This window comes from Diadema antillarum, unplaced genomic scaffold (genome assembly GCF_040938485.1).
Source record: "Diadema antillarum isolate AM-2024a unplaced genomic scaffold, OU_Dant_1.0 seq00000326_RagTag, whole genome shotgun sequence".
NCBI classification, from domain to species: domain Eukaryota; kingdom Metazoa; phylum Echinodermata; class Echinoidea; order Diadematoida; family Diadematidae; genus Diadema; species Diadema antillarum.
Genome location: NW_027271344.1, coordinates 318821 through 339849, shown reverse-complemented (window position 1 = coordinate 339849; position 21029 = coordinate 318821). Strand labels below are relative to the sequence as shown.

The 21029-nt window shown below is 37.0% G+C and overlaps 1 protein-coding gene across 4 annotated transcripts in view; it reads left to right on the top strand.

Annotated features, from left to right (window-relative positions):
- The window catches only part of LOC139730650 (synaptosomal-associated protein 25-like), an 82230-nt gene extending 61850 nt beyond the window's left edge, over positions 1-20380 (top strand). For 2 of the 4 annotated variants that reach the window (XM_071641510.1, XM_071641509.1), the window contains exons 5-7: positions 1472-1609; positions 4057-4201; positions 20055-20380. In XM_071641510.1, the coding sequence (XP_071497611.1) occupies positions 1472-1609; positions 4057-4201; positions 20055-20123 (352 nt within the window). In that variant the 3' untranslated portion in view covers positions 20124-20380. Of the gene's footprint in view, positions 1-1471; positions 1610-4056; positions 4202-9193; positions 9384-20054 lie in introns of those variants that run through there. The other 2 variants (XM_071641512.1, XM_071641511.1) reach the window with 2 other exon arrangements.
- Positions 20381-21029: the final 649 nt, after the last annotated feature.

Here is a 21029-nt window from a genome sequence, read left to right as displayed (position 1 = left end):
ATGGCTTTAATACTATTTCTGCTACAAGTCCCACTCATATATATTTCAAGTTTGTTTAAGCTACTTATGCACCTCAAAATGATGGTGAGCTCAGTTGGAAATGAAAAGCTAGTTGCCATTCTAAGCCTCTAAAATTTGTAGGTATGATGGAATATACAACTTGACCTGCTCCAAATCACAATGCTCCACATTTCATTTACCAGAACATCCCATTAGGATGATCTCCAGTAGATATAGATGTATTTTGTATGTTCAAATGTTGCTGTTCATTTGTGTATTTATTAATTCCATTTATTGCAAGTTGCAAGAATGCTTCCTTTCCATCATGTGCATACAATTTAAGCCAAAGTTCAGTGACCTGTGGTGACCTTTGACCATTAAGGATTAAAAAAAAAAAAAATCTAGTCAGCACATCAACAGAGACTCCAACTCTCCGGTTTTCGACGGGAGATCTCCCGCTGAAAGCCCATTTTTGCACAATCTCCCGTTCTCCCGCTTGAGATTTAATTTCTCCCACCCTGGCTCTGTGTCTCCCGCTTGAAATGATTTCTTACTTAATATCATTGTATGTTGAAAAATAAGCCTTAGATAGCAAGAGAGAGCATCTAGAACCGTAGAGCTTCCAGGGCCCTTAAGCGGGCCCTGGACCCCGGCCGCAAGGAACTTCGCGCTTTGCGCTCGTGATGTGCACTTCGCGCACATCAAATTGGAGTCTCCCGTTTGCTAGGGGTTTCAGGCAGGAGAATTTCCCAATCAGAAGGTGCTTGGGGTTGGAGTTTCTGCATCTATACTTCATCTAGCAAACCTGGGTCAGGAACCGAGAAAATCCAGTGAACATTGTTTCTTAAATTGTGATGGTGAGATATTGGTGGCATAGATGGATGGACAGCCTCACCTCATTCCTTCATCCTCCTTCTTGGCCGAGGCATAGCGCTGCTAATGGCTCTAGCAGGATGCTAGATGAGTGCTAACATCATTGACTTCCTGGTTCCTTTCTTCCTTCATTACCAGCCACCTCTCAGGCGCTAGAAAAGTTTGTCTCTTGACCTGTCCTGATTAGGACCACTTTACCAGTGAAATACTGTATATGCCGAATATTTCGTGAGGCTTTTATTTTCGCAAATTTTGCGAGTTGGGTGCTATTTGCAAATTTGAACACGCATGAAAAGATTGACTCTGATCCCGATATGAATGTGACATGCACATATACATTTCTCCGTTCAGTACTGTACTCCACTTTCGCAAATTCAACCACTCGCGAAATCGTCAAGAAGTCCTGATTCGCAAAAATTTGGACTTGCTAAATATGTGGCGTATACAGTAATAATGTGAATGGCCATACAATGTGTTCTACTAAAAGAAGTACCAACAATATTGTATATCTGCAATTTAATTCCTAATATTTGTTGACTCCTTTTTTTGGGCGTATACATTTTTGTAATAACATGATGCATTTAACATTTATACACAGGTTGACCAACTTTGAGAAGGGAGATGACTACAAGAAGACTTGGGCAGGCAATGATGATGGCAAGGTCAACTCTTCTCAGCCGGTCAGAATGGAGGACGACCGAGATGGCGTCGCTGGCAATCAGTCGATGGTCACTAGGTGAGTGAACAATCAGGGTGGGCTGCTGTCCTTCAGGAAAACAGAAACAAGAAAAGAAAAAAAAAAAACAACAGCTAGTGATGTGCTAGGACACGACTCATCTTTCCTTTCCAGTAGATATGACAGGAGAGATTTGCAAACATACACATATTCATAAAGACAGAATATCTAGTCTTAGAATTTCATAATCTTATTAGTTGTGTTTGAAAGATGAAGGGGCAGAATCGATAACAAGTACAAGTTGTTGGGTTTTTTTAATGCTAAGAGTCCATTTATTCACGGGCTAAAAATATAAAGCAGAATGTGAAATGCATGGAATCACTGAATGTTAAACTGTGTTCACCGAATAATTAAATTTTATGTGTTCACTCAAGCCATATGGGCATTCTGACTGGTGTTGTATTCAGCGACTCTTTCTGGACTTTCAGTCCAAAGGATGATGTAGATAGGTTTCATCATACAGCAGGCAGCAGTAGCAGCAGGTGTGGGAGGCAGGTTGCTTTCTGGTGAATAAGAGAAGTCAGGGATGGTGGCTGGTTTGCTGCAGTGAGACAGTGATGAATTTTTTTTTTTTTTTTACTCTAGCCTGAGCCAAAGGCTGTAGAATACTTCTGTAACTACTTTTTTTCCCCTTGCATCTGGTATTCTGCAGACTTATCAAATTTCATCAGAGTCTTAACCCATGGTTAATGTTTTCTTTAGTTTAATATTCTCTTTTGAAATTATTTTCAGAAGTAGAGGATGCAAAATTTTCTTGTGCTTTATGCAATATATATACTTAACATTTTCATATGCTCCTACAAAAGACATGCCCAGATTCAATGGAACTTTGTAGAACTAATATTTAGTCGCAGGGGGAACACATTAGTGTCTCCAGGATAGAGTTCCCAAAGGGCCAAACCTGTGTAAATGTTTCAAATTTCTTACCCAGATCTAGAACTAGTGCAGCCAAGTCTTTTATATTTTACGTCAAGACAACTTTTAGAAATGTAAAAAACATTGAGCTGTTCTGACTGATTATTTTCTTCTTGAGGGGTTGCCATTACTGGGAAAGTAACATTTTAATTTCATTGCGTAGGCATAATTACATTTTGTCAATTCTACACAGGAATTTTCACCTGGGGTGCAGTATGTAATGTTTTCCAAATTGCATGTGTGTCCCACTGTGTGGGGGAGAGGGGGGGGGGGGATTGGGGAGAGTGCCAGCCAGGTCTCTATAGAAGGAACCACAAAGGACTGAAGAAAGTACTGATGTACTGATTATCAAATCATCTTCTCTCGATTGAGAGTTGGTACACCAAGGTATCATGTTAAGAGACCTGCCAGGTATAAAGGAGGAACTGTATACTTCCAGGGGTACCTCATTATACTGTATGGGGAGCCAAGAAAAAAGATTCAACATTTTCATCATTTTCATATTAAAAAAAGATGCATGATTAGATTTTTATCAATTTTTAGCAAGAGAAAAATGGCATATTGCCCCAGTGGATGCTGTGGTTTTGGTTCTGAAAGGCCAATTCATCGTCATTTTCAATTATTGATTTATCTATTCACAGGACAGGTAACTTGTACCGTGTGTAGACACTGTCATTGGGAGAGAATGAATGTTTATGGGAAAATCTTGTAGCGATATTTTTTTTTCAATTATTGATTAATCTATTCACAAGACAAGTAACTTGTACCGTGTGTAGACACTGTCATCAGTAGAGAATGAATGTTAACAGGGCCTCGAAATCTCATAGCAATATTGTTAATGACATACCTTAGGGCACAAAGGGGATGTTGCATCAAGGTCAAATGATTGTCTTGAAGTTCAGGTAGGCATTAAGCCCCATGAGGTTTTTTTCCCCTGTCATTTTCACAATGTTCTCATACAGCACTTCTCTTATGTACTTCCACTGGTGACACGTCATTTGCTCCTGCGACATTTGCTCCGGTCTTATTTTCTCCAAGGACTTAGGATTAGGATTAGTGGTTGTGATAGGGTTTGAGGTTTAGTTTGATGTAAGGATTAGGGTTAGGGTTAGGGTTATGTGTGCAGGTAGAATTTTTGTTTGGCTTAGCTTGCAGATGTTTCATGAGAGCAATTGTCGCGGGCACAAATGTCATGGAACCACTTTCACTATACTATAGGGTAAAATTGATTGGTCCTATGATGCCTTTCTCCCCCCTGCCTGCCTAGTTGTGGGTACATTGCTTGTTGGTCTGTCCACTGGACTGTGTGTGTGTGTGTATGTGTGTGTGTGTGTGTATGTGTGTGTGTGTGGGGGGGGGGTTGTATGTGTGTGTGTGTGTGTGTGTGTGGGTTTGTTTGTAGCTGTATATGTGGATATGAGTGGATGTGTATAGATGAGTTTGTATGAATTTATGTGATAATGAGTGCCCTATTGACATCTTCCTCACTCTGGATTTCTTTTTCTTTTCTTTTGTTAATGCATGTGAAATAGGATAACGAATGATGCTCGTGAGGATGAAATGGATGAGAACCTGACCCAGGTCAGCGGCATTGTGGGTAATCTGCGTCACATGGCCATAGACATGCAGAGCGAGATCTCGGCCCAGAACCGACAGGTGGATCGCATCGCACACAAGGTAATCCCCGCTTTCTTTCCTCTAGTCCCTGAGATCATTTCCTTTTGTTTCACAGCATACTGAGATATTTGTGAAGCACAGTGATTGTTTTAGACATGGCTGCCATGCATGCTCCTGCCATCTCTTGGAGGCTTGGTAATATGTCAGTGTACAGTCTTTCATTTTTGGCATTTGGAAAAGCATGCTGCTAAATTCCTTCATTTCTCATGGCAGCTCACATGTCACTATTGTTTTGAAACCAGAAATGTTTAAGCTGGGTTGATAGTTGTGCAGGAAATAGGTAATACTGTATCAAAGTCTCTTTGGTAAAGATGTAGAGAGATTCACAGGGGCTTGAGCAAAGCAATAATGTGCCTTTGCCAAAAATCTAAGGGAACTGAATCCCTGAGAAACCACCAGACAGAAATTTGCACAGGGACTTTCCCCAGTCTTTATGGATGATAAGGTCTGAAAGCATTGCATTTGCGATCTCATCTCTTATCTTGTCCCTCTGCATGTTGCAGTGATTAACAGATTGACTCAATAATTCAATTTCAGTGTACAGCTTTGCTGTTTCTTCCATAGGCTTTTTTTTTCATTTTACTTACTCTTTGTGATAGCATATATATATGCAATTACTTATTTTTGTACAAGTGAATAATTTTTAGTGAAAACTCTAGACAATCATGTTGAAAACAAAATGAAAAAAAGAAATGTACTGTTTTCCAATAAAAACAGAAGAATGCCTTTTTGTATGACTGTCTGTGTTTGTGTGTGTCAATGTCCAGTAAATGTGATATATTTTATCTATGGTTCACCATGTAATGTGTATCTACTATCGTTTTTTTTTTTTCTTTTAGTCAAATCACTTTCATCGTTTTTATCATCTCATGCAAGATTTTATGTTTAAAATTGAGATGTTGTTTATATTCATGCCTTCAGTTTGTGATGTGTAAATAAACATTCCTGGATTCTTGTAGGGCATATTCAGATTTTTGATATTGCAATATAGGATGCTAGTATCAAAACTTCTTTCTAAGGAAACCTCACATCTACTTTCCATTGGACAATTATTTAGAAATATTGAGGTTTTATGACACAAATTGATTCATGACTTTATAAATGTATTATTGCATGCACAAAGATGTTTAATTTTTGCCTGCAACAGACTTGATGAAAAAATAAATATTTAAGAACTAAGGCACTATTTTAGGGTCTGGTTAAGACCTTGTCATACCAGAACAATGAGATGGAACAGTCAAGTCGAAAAACGTTCAAAACTTTATGACTGTCATTTCTGCTCACCGTAACACTTCAAACAAAGAGGTAGAACCACAACTCTGAACAGAAACATATTGGCCAATTTCCAGAAACGTTTTCAAATGTTCTCTCATTAAAATCATTGACTTTAGATCAGCATAGGAAAGCAGACAAGCTTCCACGAATATTATACACCTCCGTGTCTGAAAGGGCTTGTACATGCAGGCCCAACCAGAGCATTAGTGCAATTAAGTTTACACTCATCTTTCACTTCAACTCCTGTCACGGTATTCTAATCTGTGTGTTATGTAAATCAGAGTTGTTATTGCCAATCTGGGGTCCAGTGGTGTTTTCTAGCCACTATTCTAGCAAATCACAATGCATTCTTTTTCCTCATCATGAGTGGCTTCACATCTGATACAAATTGGGAAGCTGGCTTTTATGACCTTTCCTTGCACTGAACCTAACCAACCGTTCACTCTCTCACATAGGATGATTTGGCACACAGATTCACGATGAGCTGCACTAAATTACTGTAGAACCAAATTATATTCAGCCAATTTGAGTACATGTACCAAGGACTCAGCTACTGCTTTACAACTTGTTTGTTCACTGGATGGTTGGTTTGCATACTATTTCTGCATCTCTTTAATTCAAGATCTTTACTGAGGGTTGACTTCCAGGGGTCTGTGGTCTAAACCAAATTTCCTCCCTCCCCCCCCCCAAAAAAAAAAGTGTAACAAATTCAACTTAATTACCAAATAAGCCAAAAATGTAGATGAGTTACTAGCACTTGCCCTTTCCCGTTAAAAAAATACAAAAAGCAAATAAGTTAACAAACACATAACCCAGAGTCAGGGATGTTGTAAATCAAGTCTCTTTACCAGTGTGGCAAACAAAAAAACTTGTTGCAGCTTTCATGTATTATGTCTGCACCTACACACTTTAGGTGAGATTGAGACACTCTCTTCATCATTACAGTCTTGTCTTAAACATCTAAAGAAGTGACACTTTGGGAAATATGTAGCCTGCAAGTTTGTTGTTTTGTTACCCCTTGGGCACTGAAAGTAACTGCTTAATCAAACTTGTATGTTCTCCCCTAAGGCATCTTAATGCACATGTAGGCTATCTGTAATTTCATTTTTAAAGTCATTTTTTTATTGTCTTGCACCGTTCAATATCACAATTGCATGTTGAATAATATGACATTTTTTAACTGTTATCGTTTCAAAATTTGTACACACAAAATATAACACTGCTCATGAAGTACACGCACATGCACACATGTTCAAGCGTGAATTAGGTCAGGAAAAGTCAAACCTCCATTTGACAGCAGCGACATCTTATTGCACATATATTTGGATGTTTTGAAAGAAACGCTGTCATATGAATCTTTTTGTATGTTATCAATATGTTTATCAATTTTTGCAAGTACACAGAGTTTAAAGACCATAGTGCAAAGAACTCCAGTGGTAAAAAGTTACCAACAAATGCTCTGTGTAGGGTCTATTTTATGAAATTGTGCACATAGCCCAAATCACAAAGATGCACAAATGAGATTAGTTTTCAGTGGGAGTCTTCATTTATGGAGATGGAGGATGAGATGGTACATTATAGGAGGAACAGGTGATAATCATGCAAGATTTTTCCATTTGCCAACTCTAGGTTTAATACACAAATTGAATTAAAAAGTCACTATGCAGGGATCATGATGGTATGGTTTTCTCTTTGTAAATGATTCTGCTTGCCATAACCCGGGGAATGGTCACACCCTGATATTCGGCATTGTGTAGTGCCATCTCATGTTGTGGAGATGTACCGTTAGACACCGCTATCATAGCAGCCAAATTCTAGCAATAGGCAGTAATGATGCCCATTGCAGTTCATCCCTGTTATGACGTGTTGAATGTAAATATGATAATCAAAATGCACTTTTGTATAAGTTTTCCAAGTATGATTTTAATCCGCAAACTCAGCCCATGATTACTTTTTTTTTCTGTCTGTGGACTAATAATGCATAGTGCAGTGTATTGGTGGTGCTGCTGCTAAACGGCACTTCTTAGTTGCACATGCATTTAAACAGCAGGGCATTAGTGTCATACTGTTTGGGACCATAATCAGAAAATATCAAATTACAGGATTTATTGATCCATAATTAGAAATTAATTCATAGATTGTTTTTGTAAATTATTGGATAAAGTAATCAACATCTTGCATAAAGTGCTAAAACTTACTTTCACTCATTCTTTGGTAACCCAGGGTACAGTGCAAAGAAGAAAAAAAAAAGATTTCAATTAAATGGCAAAGTCTTAGTTGGTATCCGAGGGTACCAATTTCTGCATGATATATCTATCTATATAAAAGAGAGAGAGAGAGAGAGAGACAGACAGACAGACAGACAGAGTCTGTTCAGTTCATAAAACTTTAAACTGCTTTGCAATGACCATGTGAAAGTTTTATTGCTGTACATATGTGACCCGCTACAACAAAAGGATCCTAAAGTTGCTGATGGCTGAGCCGAGAAAATCGAGTTTGAAGTCACGTCATGAAAATTGGTCAAAACAACCGGATTTCTGTTTTTGGCATAATTTTGTAGTCTAATGTTTTGTCTATCATCTGCCGAAATTTCGAAGCTAAATGATCAAAGGAAAGGCAAGAAATCAGCATTTTTCTGAGCCATGATTTTCCGACTTTCAACGTAACAGAAACGTGTCTGAAGATTTGGATTTAGCGCCGCAGATAGACTCCGCCCCTAGCAACAAGGGAATGATCTTATTGGTCAGTGTGTGGCGTCCTGATTACTGATTGGTCATGGGTAGACTGCTGGTGCTAAGCTTGAATGAACATCGCGGAGGTCGCTAGGAGCATGCCTTCTATTGTCAAGCGATGAAAACTGTCTCACCTCCCCTTGATCATGATAGCGTCGGAAGGAAAACTTTGAAGGCCTTTTTCTCGAAACTCTAATTTCCTCGACCACTTGACATGTGCTAATAAAATCATCGATATCTCCACAACAGAGTACTTTTATGAGTTGTGCTATATATGAATTTAAAGTAGAAGAGTAAGGGAATAATGTCATGCCATTTTCAGAAAACTGTCCTCCCCCGACTTTTGGATCCTTTTGTTGTAGCGGGTCACATATGTACAACAGGTCCTTTATCTTTGCCCAACAAAAATTGCAGAAAACATCGTACGAAATCTGTGAAAGCCCTAAGATAATTTATTGTCTACGTGTTGATTGTTGAATGTGAATATTTGCAAGAGAGTGAATATGTACTGTATGATGATTTGATAAGTTTTTTATCACTGATGAATATGTGACATTACTTTTGAATGGTTTTCTTTAGATTTTGCTTCTGATCTTTTTTACCTTACTTTTGTGATTGATTCTCTTTTTTTTTTTGGTGGTGGTGGTGGTGCTCATATTAATTGACAAGTTTTACAAGCGTGTCATCTCAGCCTGGATGGCATGTTCTAGTGTTTACTTGGTCATTTTTTTTTTAATACAAAACAGTCTTTATATTTTTGCATCATGAAATGTGACATTTGATGTTTTGCTTTTTCTTATTTCTCTTTAGTCATGTTATCATATTCACGAAGACACTCATTTGTTTGTTTTCTGTCATTTGCTTTTTTTTATCTCATCTCACCCTTTTTCATCTGTTCACCCTTTCCACTATTCACACCACTTTCCTATGCCCCTTCACCTTTGACCCTGCCTCACTCCGCATCTCATACTGCCAACATCCACAGGGCACCTCCAATGTGGACCGCCTCGCTGCTGCCAATAGTCGCGCTAGCAAGCTCCTCAAATAATCTGACACTTAAGTTTGCTTTGACCCCATAACAACACTGACTTTGCCACACTTATAAACAAGAAAAAGGGGGTATAAGGGAGGTAGTTTTCCTGAAAATAGATGCCATAGGTTATTATGACTATATCCCGTGTTGTAAAAGGGCTGTTTTATTTCTAAATGGAAATAATATTGAATCTCGTGAACGATTTAAGTTCTTGAAGATCATGAAGCCATTACCAGTGTCCTATCAGGAGTAGTATGCTTTCCCAAGATGACTATTCTTTCTATATTTCTGAACTGATATCAAAGAAGTTAAATTGTCCTGTTATATTGATCTGTATTTGAAGAACTAAATTTTAAAAGTCAAATTCTTTGGTAAAGTTGAGTTAAACAATGTAGGATGGGACTGGACTTGATTTAATCATAGTTAAAAATGTAAAGGCACATATTTGCTTGTTTACATCACGGTATGATACAGGTTCTGTGTTCTTCAATATTTTACAGGGCTTCAGTATGATCCATTGTAGACTTTCTTTTAAACTTCATCTCGTCAATAATGTATACGCTTTCCTCTCTGATAGTAACTACCTTCTAGTCAAAGCTCTGAATATGTGTTTGCATTAATCAAAGCTGTATGCATGCTGACATACTGTACATTTATGCTGAATATGCACATGGAAACATTTATTCTGCTTGTGCTTTCATTTTATGGATGTAAATGTAAGATTTGTAAGATTAGCAAGTTTGTGCTATGGAAAATCAGTGCATGACATTGATTTTGTGTTTGATATCTATAATGTCCAAGAACATGGATTAGTTGTGTTTTTTTTTTAATTATTGTTATTATTTAGCAAACTAGCCATGCTGTGTGTTTATGTGTATGGGTGTCTTTGGATGTCATTTCTTATTGAACAAAGAACTAGTGCCAACTTTTAGTACATTTGTGTCAGTGTTGCTCGTAATGTATTTATGACTAACATAACTGATCTGTCCATCTATCACAATGTTTATTTTGTGGCTTGCCATATATGTGAGAAGCTCGCAACTTTATCAACTATAAACTCATAATGAGAAAACTTTTGTATGCGGTAAAGACAGTCAAGTACTTGTTTCTTTGTTCGTTGTAATCTAGTACATACATGTTTGTACCCCCAGTCACAACAACATTCCTTCACAAAATGTCTTAAAGTTTGATATTACACCAGTGATGCAGCAGCACTGCAACTTTTAGATATTGCGTCTTACTCCATAGCAGAAGTCTTATGTGACGTTGCATCACAAAATCACAAAATTTTGCCAGATAAGATCTTCAGTGCACTGGTAGTGGTATGTCAAATTTTAAACACGAGTATCAGCCTTAAAATGATATGTAATTTGGGTGATTTAAACCCCATTGGAATAAGTGATATTGAATAGAACTTAATAGTTTGAGAAGATGGTCTTGGATTTAGGGCCAAATCAAATTCCCTTCCAAGTTAACAGAGATAAAACAAAAAGCTCTAATGTTGCGTATGCAACCGATGCATGCCACAAAAGTCCTCTCCTTTGGTGATTTTTCCCTCATATAGACCAACTCAGTGATCATTGGTTTTGTGAGGAAACTACCATTTTATCAGCAATACAGAGTCAAGTGGATACATTTGGAGAGATTTTAAACTGCATAGCTTCTAAGAACAAGGGATATTGCAATCAAAGCAAAACAGAAAGAAAACAAAACTAACTAAACCTGGCTACAGTCCAAGTTCATTTCTACCCCACCATTCTAAAGCTTTTTTTTTTTTTTAATTTGCTTTATCAATCCTTTTCTAATTTCTCCCCCCCCCCTTTTTATTGGCAGGAGGGATATTATTGTCATTCTTTTTTTTTTGGGGGGGGGGAGGGGGTGAACAAAACTTGGTAATTAAAAAGTTCGAAGTTCATCTTTTAAGTGATTTTTTTTTTTAAAACTGCATACACACATTTTAGGTGCATACGTATATTCAAAACAATAAATCATGTTCTGCTTTTGATAGATGTTATCAGGTTATACTGTTTGTGGTTTTTTTTATTACGAGCTACTTTATAATACTCAGTATTAGCATTGCTTGTATACTCACACATGTATGTCCAATCCTTCTTGTTCTACTTGTTGTTTTTGTTTTCTCTCCTTTGTCCCCTCCATCTGTCATCTTACTATGGTCCACCTTAACACTACTCTTATGCAATCTGACCTCTCACCCCACGTCCCATTCCCCCCCCCCCCCCCTCTTCACTTGTCATCACCCTTACCAAACCAAACCTAACCTCACCTAACATAACCTCACCTCACCTAACCTAACCTAACCTAACCTAACCTAACCTTCCATCTTTTGTGTGACTCTCCCATTTCCCCCTTGTCTACAGGCATCTCTTAATGACGCCCGAATTGATTTGGCCAACAAGCGAGCTACTACCATCCTACAGAAAAATTGAAATTAAAGCATTTCAAAATATGACACAGAAATATGCGACAAAACATGCCAGATATTTGTTTTACCTGATGTTTTGGACAGAGCGGAGCACAAAAACATGATTTTTTATCTCTTCACATTTTCATCTCAGTCCATTTCCGTGTATATTATATGCAAATGTGCATCCCCATGTATATTGTTATTTACTGCATTGTGTGTGTCTATATTCACATACATGTGTATGTTTATGTGTGTATGTGTGTGAGTGTTGGTGTGTGTGTTTATATATCATACATTATATTGTATAGCCCTGACAATGAATGAACTCTACAAAAGAACTGCCCTACCTATTCCATTAATAATAATGCCAGATGTTTGCACGTAACCATCTTCTCAACAAAAGCAGTTTGGTGGCATGGGACTTGAAGAACACCATGCTAATAATTATGTAACTTATAATAATGTTCCCCTACTGGTAGTGCTATTTTTAAGGTGATGAGCAAATAACGATCATTCCTGTGTATTCATTATTTATGAGTTCATTCATTGCAGACCGCTGTGTGCTATCCTAAAATCTGGAAAGAAAAGTGAAAAATTCATTTAAAAAACTCAGCACCTCACCCATGATTCTGCATATATGTAAATGTGTCAAAACCATGTTGCATATGTCCCTATATAGCTGTGTTCAGTGTTTTTCAGTAGACACATATTCAGTATGTCCTGGTATCCTCTGTGAAATTACATTTCGCATGTATGAAAAGATTCAGAAAATATGCATTAGTCCTCAAATATCTTCATTACTCGTTAAAAATTCTTTAGTTTGGTGTCCTTCGTCATACTTTCTTGGCATACTCAAACTGCTATACAAACCTAGTGCTCAATGTCATATTCCAATTATGGTGAATTTTAAATGCTTTCTGCTTGTTACTGTGGAACATTGCAACGCAAGAAATAGGTGGTTACTGCGAGTGTTGATATTGTAGATAGCTGAACGTGTCTTGTAATCCACACTAAATTTTGATGATTAAACACGGCAACAATATGCCCTGCAGCAGGTTAACTATATGTTGTAAAGTACGGGGTATGTCATGTAGTATGGTGAGCAAATATTTTTACTTTTGACTAAAGTCATAGCTCTATGTGTTAAAAAAAGAAAAAATTGTGTGCAGTCTTCATTTTCTTGTTTCTTATCATGATATAATTGAATTAACATATCTGGGAGTCAACTCATGTTAAATTCTGCAATATATAGTCCAGCCTTTATAGAAATAGAGATATCGTATGAAATTTGATTTCAGTCTTTCATCATAGCAATGGACAGTGATATTTGATTCCATACTTTGTAATAATTGTGAATGTGTAACCATAGTCGAGCATAGACAAATGCTGTTAACCACAAAGCTTTGTATATGTATGTTGAATTACAGTTGTGGAATATATAAATGTCTTTATATAATTGAATTATTTGGTGTTATTGTGAGTTACTATCATCCTATTGATGTTTGTATGTAGGAGATTTAGATGTATAAATGCATGTTGAAATATTGTATTTGTAAATGCTAAGATATGTATAGTGATGAAAACAATATATTCTAGGTAATTATGTAATATTGGTTTGACAAATCTGGTTTTTTTTTTCCCCCACTGGCTGCATTTCAAGATAAGCCATTTTCCCACAAGAAGTAAGCTGTACATTCAAACACAAACAAGAAAAAAAAGAAGAAATATCAAATGAACAGGAGTTTGATATTCTGGGATTCAAGTTAATAAATATACATCAGTACTCCTGGATACTGGCTGAATTTACCTTTTGGAATGTGAGTCTGTTTTCACATCATTTAATGTTTACTCATATGTAAACCAAGAAGACTATGCATCATTTTGGAAAGTAGGGGTAAGGTTTTCGTAAGAGACAAATGAATAATATTTCAAGGGGAATCTTTCAATGTTTTCAAGAAATTTACATTATGCTGATGTATTCATGTGAGCAAAATTCAACATATGGGTTGCATGGTTTAAAACTGTACAACCCTGATGTAGAAGAAGTAGAAATAAGTTTACAAGGTAAATGGATACTTACCATGTTGTTGTTGCCAGCCGCATTCTTTCACAACAGTGTAGACATTTTATGAAATTGAAAAAAAAAAACTTTCAAAAATTGATGTTACAACTGCTGCTATCTCAGATCTAAAATTTCAGTAGTCATTCCACCTTTGAAGCATTCCTTCGTCCATTTGATTTTTTTTGTGTGTGTGTGTGTAAACAGCTTCATAATGACCAGTTGCACTGTAGAAAGTACCAGTACTTGGAAATTAGCCGTAGAAAAGAGCATGTAGGATACACACATATAAACTCATTATTGACTTTCTTTTTGTGATATACCACAGCTATACAATTACAATATTTATGGTAGATGTGTGTCAGAACTGATTTCTCCAACGAACGAATGGAGTGGAAGAGAACGTAAATAAATGCAAACGAGGTTTTATTTGACACAAGTCTTATGTTCCAGCTTTTATACCCCTTACCCACCCCCCCCCCCCCCAGTTTGTGTGCTTATGGAAGGGTTTTTATTTTGTGATTGTTTTTGTTTTCCTCGTACTTCTCCATGAAACCTGCTGTGAGCATATCATATCGTCAGCTGAAAACCAGAAGGGCACTATGGCATTCTAAGATTGAACATAAATAAATTATTGAAAAAAAAAAATCAGTTTTCATGACATAAAAAGTTTACTTGATTTAATGGCGATAGATTTATAAGCATAGTTCAAATTATTGGGTAAAATAGGCCCTTGTTTTTTACTTTTAACATTTTGCTGAAAATGAAAAGAATTTAAGATTGACACCATAATGTAGAGGAGATCAAGCTCTACAACGTGATAAAAATAATTCAATCCCCCTCAAAATTGCGTCAACGCCCTAGAACTGGTTCTCTGCTGACGATATGACAGGCTGCAGTGACTTGATTGGAATAGTCCCACCTAATTGTCTGTAGTTGTATCCCATGCACACACCACGTGCAAGTCTTCTCCGATGTGAGATCTGACATGGGACAATGGCATCAAGATAGCAAATGTCTAGAGACTTGGATAGCAATCTTTTAGTTCTTCACCCTTCTGTCAGCATGGCCAAAACATGCTTGGTTAAGCCAAGATCTTATTTTGCCAGGTATCAGTGGGGGCTCTTGAGCAGAAAACAGGCCATCTAGAACTAAAAATATGACAATTGCAGCGCTTGTTATCACTGATGACGATATGAGTAGACTTTTGCAAAACCATTCTTGACATTATTGTCGCCACTTGCCCAAATTGTGGCTGGTAGCAGCATGCCCAAGAGGCTGACACAAGTTGTTGACCAGCAGCAGCTTACGACATTCCATAACGTCATCACGTTCATATCAGGCAAATATTTTTGTGTGATGCACTCGCACTCGGGTCTGCAAAATGTCAGCTCATGTTGATTCAATATTGACTGATCTGATCAATGTTTTGTTGAAATAACGATCATTAGCCACAAATATTGCCCTAGTAGACTTACCCAAAGGTTAGACAAAAGTTTATGTTCAACTCAGTACAATGATGAATGTATCCTGCAGGGGTTAGTAGATGACATGCTTATGTTGAAATAAAGCAGCAATAACAATTGAAGTCCAGAGTCAACCAGAAATGATGTGATTATTTAACAACAAAAAAGTGTGTGCCATTGTCATGAAAAAAGTAAACTTCTTACAGTCAGCATGCTTTCAAAATGATAACTCATTTGATGATAATGTGTATAAAACACTGTGTGTTATCAACTTGAAGTTTGTGATTGCAAAGTTTATCAAGGGAACCAAGGAACTGCTAACCTGGCTGTGTGTGTCAGTCAGTGCATGACACCCACAACATCAACGTGAGAGACATCGGGGGAAGCGTGTTGCAGTTTGCAAGCTGCACCTACCTGGGTGTGCAACATTTTTCTAGTTTCGTAGGGAAGAGCAGTCCAACCATTTCCAAATCATATTATTACAAATATAGCATATGTACTCTTTCCTTTGCATAGGAATATTTACACTGAAATTTGATGCAGTCCATGAGATCGAAAACAACAAGAAAAAATAAAAGGAAAAAAAAAGGCCAGGGATGTAGTTTTTTAACCAAAACTTAAAAGTCCTTGGAAGATGAGGCTGAGCTCAAGCCAGATCCCAACTACATAATCCACCTTCACCCACACTGCTGTTTGAAAGTGACTGGCAGGCTCACGGAAGTCTTTCTGATTCCTTGTTCTGGCAGCTGTCAAATAAAATTATGTACTTTAAAAATACTAGCAGCACACTTTGCTGAACTTGACAGTATGACTATGTCAAACTGATGCATTTTTTAAAAGTCTTTTCTGTCTTGTTTTGTAAAGTTGTGCATTTTTGGAATTCTATACTTTTTTGGATACCAAGTACAAAAATGTTATGAACAAGTGCATACATATATTACTACACCTATCAGTTTACTTACACTCAGCTGGTATATTATATCCTTGTAGGTTTGATATACATAGACTCTACTGGACTGCAATCTTAAATTTGTGTCACAAAACACTTTAACAATATGTTTGTTTATAACCTTGATGGCATGTTATATGCCGGTCCCTCAATCTGTACCATTCAGAATTAATTACTTTGTTTCTACTTATTGTGTTATGGCAAGCCAATATTTCATGATGATATAGCTGAGACAGAGAGAGAGAGACAGACAGAAAGAGAGAGAGAAAAAGAAAGAGAGTGGAAGAGAGAGAGAGAGTCATGGCATGCTTAGGGAAGTTCAATTAAAGCATTCACGAAGGAAAAGCTTCCAGCTATTCCTGGATCGAGACCAGTGCAAGAGACAGCACAGATAAGTGACAACAAGAACATTGCATTTTAACTTTCTTTATGTTATTGTTGTAGAGATTAGAAGCACCGTATAATGTGCTATGTGTGTGTTATATTTTCTGTTTGACTTTGAATTCCATTCTTTTTGTCGGAATGTATCTAGTGAAACTTCCATCTCTCTTTCTGAAACTTTATTATTTTCCCCGTCATAAGATATTTGTGGATGTGTACTTTTGAATTCCCTGATGATTATAATTATGTTTTATTCGTAGATGATATATTATAATCTTTGTTAATGATAGATGCTGTATTTGGGAAAAGTAATGGTAGCCTTTATTGCTTTAACACAGACCCAACAGTACTATATGTAATTATTCAAAGCTTTGTATTGTCCTGTGCCTAGGAGAACAACGTGAAGGCATGCGATTCAAGGAAGTTGTATCCGGGAGAATAACGCGAACACATGCAAAGCATGTGTTATACTTAAAATGGACCTGGCCAGCGTTTGCATCATTCTCCCGCACACACCTTCCTTAAATCATGTGTATTCGCATCATTCTTGCAAACGAACGACGATATATTTATAGCGATCTAATAAATTCACAGATAGATACTTGCCTTTCCAGGTATACTAAATTTCAAAATCTGCAGATATTCAGCATTGCACACAATTAATTTGTGTTTCTGAGGTATGCTAGTGATGTATTTTAATTTAAGTTCTGTGTAACCATAATTTGGTTGTTTTATATTACCATTTACCTTTGAGGAAAAGGAGAAGTGGTTTTGAAAAGTCTGTTTACTGGTCCGTAGTGCAGGTATGAGGATTGTTCTTTGGTGTTGTTGTTCTTTGCCTTTGTCTTGCTTTGTTGTATTGGGTAATTTTACAAGCTTAGGACCAAACGACAAGTTTTAGTTGAGTTGTGGACTTACTTTATGCTGCATTTAAACCATGTTCCCTGCGACTACAGCAGTCACATTTCAGACCACCAGTGTTGCTACTAATGGGAAACCTTGTAGGCCATAATAAAACGAGGTGAACACAACAAAACGTGACAAAACTTAGAGGCAGCCCATAGTGCAATGTGATGGAAAATATCATGTAGTCTAGCCTGACCAGATGCTGTGAAAACATCTTCTGTACATGTTCATTGTAAGTATGTAAGACTGGAATGAACAAGCCTGAGGAATATGGAGGGGAAAAAACAGAATATCCCATCTTCCCATGGCGCACTACATTTTCGGGCAAACGGGGGCTGCGGTGGCCGCCGGGAACATGGTGTAAACGTACGATAACGTAGTTTTCAGCTTTCTGTTGCAGTTATGAGGAATCTTGCTCCAATAAAGAATATGCATATTCTGTCAGTTTGCTGTGAAACCCCCAAAGCAACACATCCCATCAAATTTTAAGCATGATTGATCAAATCTCATGAGAGGTATATATGGACTTGTGAATTGACACTTTGCGAGTGGTTTAAAAGTGTTTCTTTGACATTTACAGGACTGTAAAATATTGATTTCTCACCCCCAAAAGCCCCTTAAACCAGATGTAAAATTGGGATTTTGACAGTGGTGGTGTAATTTAAAGGGTGTGTACAGTTCTGGTTGGAGTGAGGATTTAGCTTTAACATTTTGCGAGATATTCAGAAACCACTCTATGAGATGTCAAAGAGCATGCAATTCTAAGGGGTATCAAAAGTTTATGTGATGAAAATCGGTTTTGACATGGCTGAGATATCCAAAAACAAGGCAAAACAAAGATATCCTAATAAAAGGCGTGGCCTGTCGCCTTTTATTATTATTACTTTTTTGGATATCTCAGCCATTTGAAAACCAATTTTCATCAAATAAACATTGACTCCTTCTTAAAATTACATGCTCTTTCATATTTCATAAGAGGTTTCTCCTTATCTCACTTATTAATGTTATAAACCTGAATCCCCACCTCAACCAGTACTGTACAGTCCCTTTAATGGCAATGATTTTCAAAAGATCAGTGATAACGCTGAAGAAGTTACTCTGTGTACATTGAACCATTTCAATATTCACTCTGTTTATGCAATATGTGTTTATGTATTGTCTTTAACTTCACACTTTCTCAAGAGATATCTTTCTGATTTGCTAATATACACTGTATATGTATATATGTTTGTGTGTGATATGAGTGTATTTGCGTGTGTGTGTGTTTTATGTATATCAAATATATCACAAACTCAAGCATTATCCATGATATCACTGACAAGGATTAGAGGCTAATTTCAGCAAAGTATGTTTTTATTCCAGTGGTAGTTAAATTAGAAGTTATATCATTATACGCAAGCAACTTGTGTTAATATGACTAAAACAACCATGTTGAGATGCCATAGGATACATGTTTAATGCCTTCTTGACATTCATACCATTTGCCCATTTCTTCTGTTTTTTTCTGATAATGTTATTTGGAAATCATTTTGTTCTGAACAGCTGATTCAAAGAGATGAATTCCTTGTGTATATTTGGAACGAAGGAAGAAATCACCAAACCACAAAAATTTGTGGTTTATCAATGAATTGGAAAACCATATTGCAATGAAAGCTGTTGTTGCATGTTGTTAAAGTGCTATATATGTCTTTTGTCTACTGCATGGATGTCTTGCTCTGTAAATATATGTAACATATGTGTATGCTGTTACTGTGTACATGTTACCAGTTTGTGATCTTAATTTTGATTCGTACAGAAGATCAGAAATATCAATGTCAATTTCTTATGTTGTTTCATTTTTTGTGTTTCTTTTGTTGAATACTCAGTTTTGCCCTCTCTCCCATTAGTAGGTATCATGTATGATAAGTCGCAACTGATTTGCATATTGACAATTCTCATTCTTTTTTGTTTTTTTTCCTTCAAATGAATGAGCTTAAAAAAAGAAAGAAAGTGAGACACCTCTGTGGCCAGCTTTAGTTTGTTCAATAAAGGAGAAATGTTTTTGTTACCAGTAAGATCAGATGTGATCCTTGTTAGATTTGTCCAGTGCAACGCAACTCTCGCCATTCTTGACATGTTCCTTTTTTTGAGACTGAACAACGGTAGCCATGTTATGTCGTCTTTCCTCTGTATGAATGACATTGATGTGTTATCAAGACTCTACAAACCTCCCTCCATGTACAGTGGACTCCCGTTATAATAAAGTCCTTGGGACTGGCCGTTTTCTTTTGTTATATATTGAAATTTCGCTGTAACCAAACAAACAACAATAAGAATACATAGAGTGGATAATTTTGCCGCTCAAATTTTTACTTTGTTGTAACCGGAATTTCGTTATAACCATGTTCGTTATAACGGGAGTGTACTATACAATGATGTGTGCTGATGGCACAAAAACTATGTGTTTCTCTTTCATTGTCATTTTTTCCCCTTATGTTCCACTTTTAATGCTGTCACCGAATTCATCATTTTCTAATTCTGTTCGGGATCGTGTTAAAAAGATTATAATGGATGTAAATCCAGACTGATATGTTCAGAGTTACTGACGCTTTTCTTTCTTGTTCTTTATTCTTGTCATGTCCATCCAGGCCGAATCCAATGAAGTCAGAATAACGAATGCCGACAAGAGGGCAAAGAACATCCTACGGAAGCAGTAAGGACGGTCACTCTCGTCCAGTGTGGTTGGCCATGCCAGCAGAAGAAGGTGGTGATCTGCAATCAGGGACAGCGGTCACTTTGTCTCACCAATAAAGACAAAGTCACATATTCTAATATATCCTGTGACAGGCACATAGGAGCAATATTTAATTGGATTTACACAGGTACATAAAGCACTTTCACACAAATGTGAGTACACATGCACACGTGCACATACTTTGCGTAAATATTTTTGTATCCTTAAGCATTGACTGCATGGCAGATTTTTCGTTTCTCATGATACCATGACCTTTGATACTAGTATTTAATATAGAATGCAATGGACTCTATTCACACACAGCCACATTTATCCCTAGTACTCGTCAAATACAATTTCACATTGTCGAGACAAACATTTTGCTGGACAGAGTGATGATCAAGTATAACAGTCCATGGATACATACTCTACATCTAAAGATGTATATAAAGATAAATATACACAAGTGCCTACACCTCCCAGGCACTCACTCACTCTCACATGCAGAGTTCCACCTTGCCTGCATGAAACTGGTGTGATTTTCTCATAGGACTTCACATCCTTTACGAGTTACGATGTTACTGCAGGGCGGTATTATTCATCAAATACTATTTTGTTTTCTATTATTAAAACAAACAACAAAAAAGCAAAATTTATGACATATTTCTCATTTTTGCTTCAATACCATGACTATTTTGAACTGTTTTCCGTAGATCCACCTTTCCTGATGCTCCTACATTGTATCTGCAGTGCTCACATTAATGACAAAGTAATACATCATTCCTTTGAGGAACAATATGGAATTAGAAATGTTACCAGACCACTATGTTTTGCATCTTTGTAATCATGTTTGGCCTGTCTGTAGGATAATTACAGCCAAAACTTGACC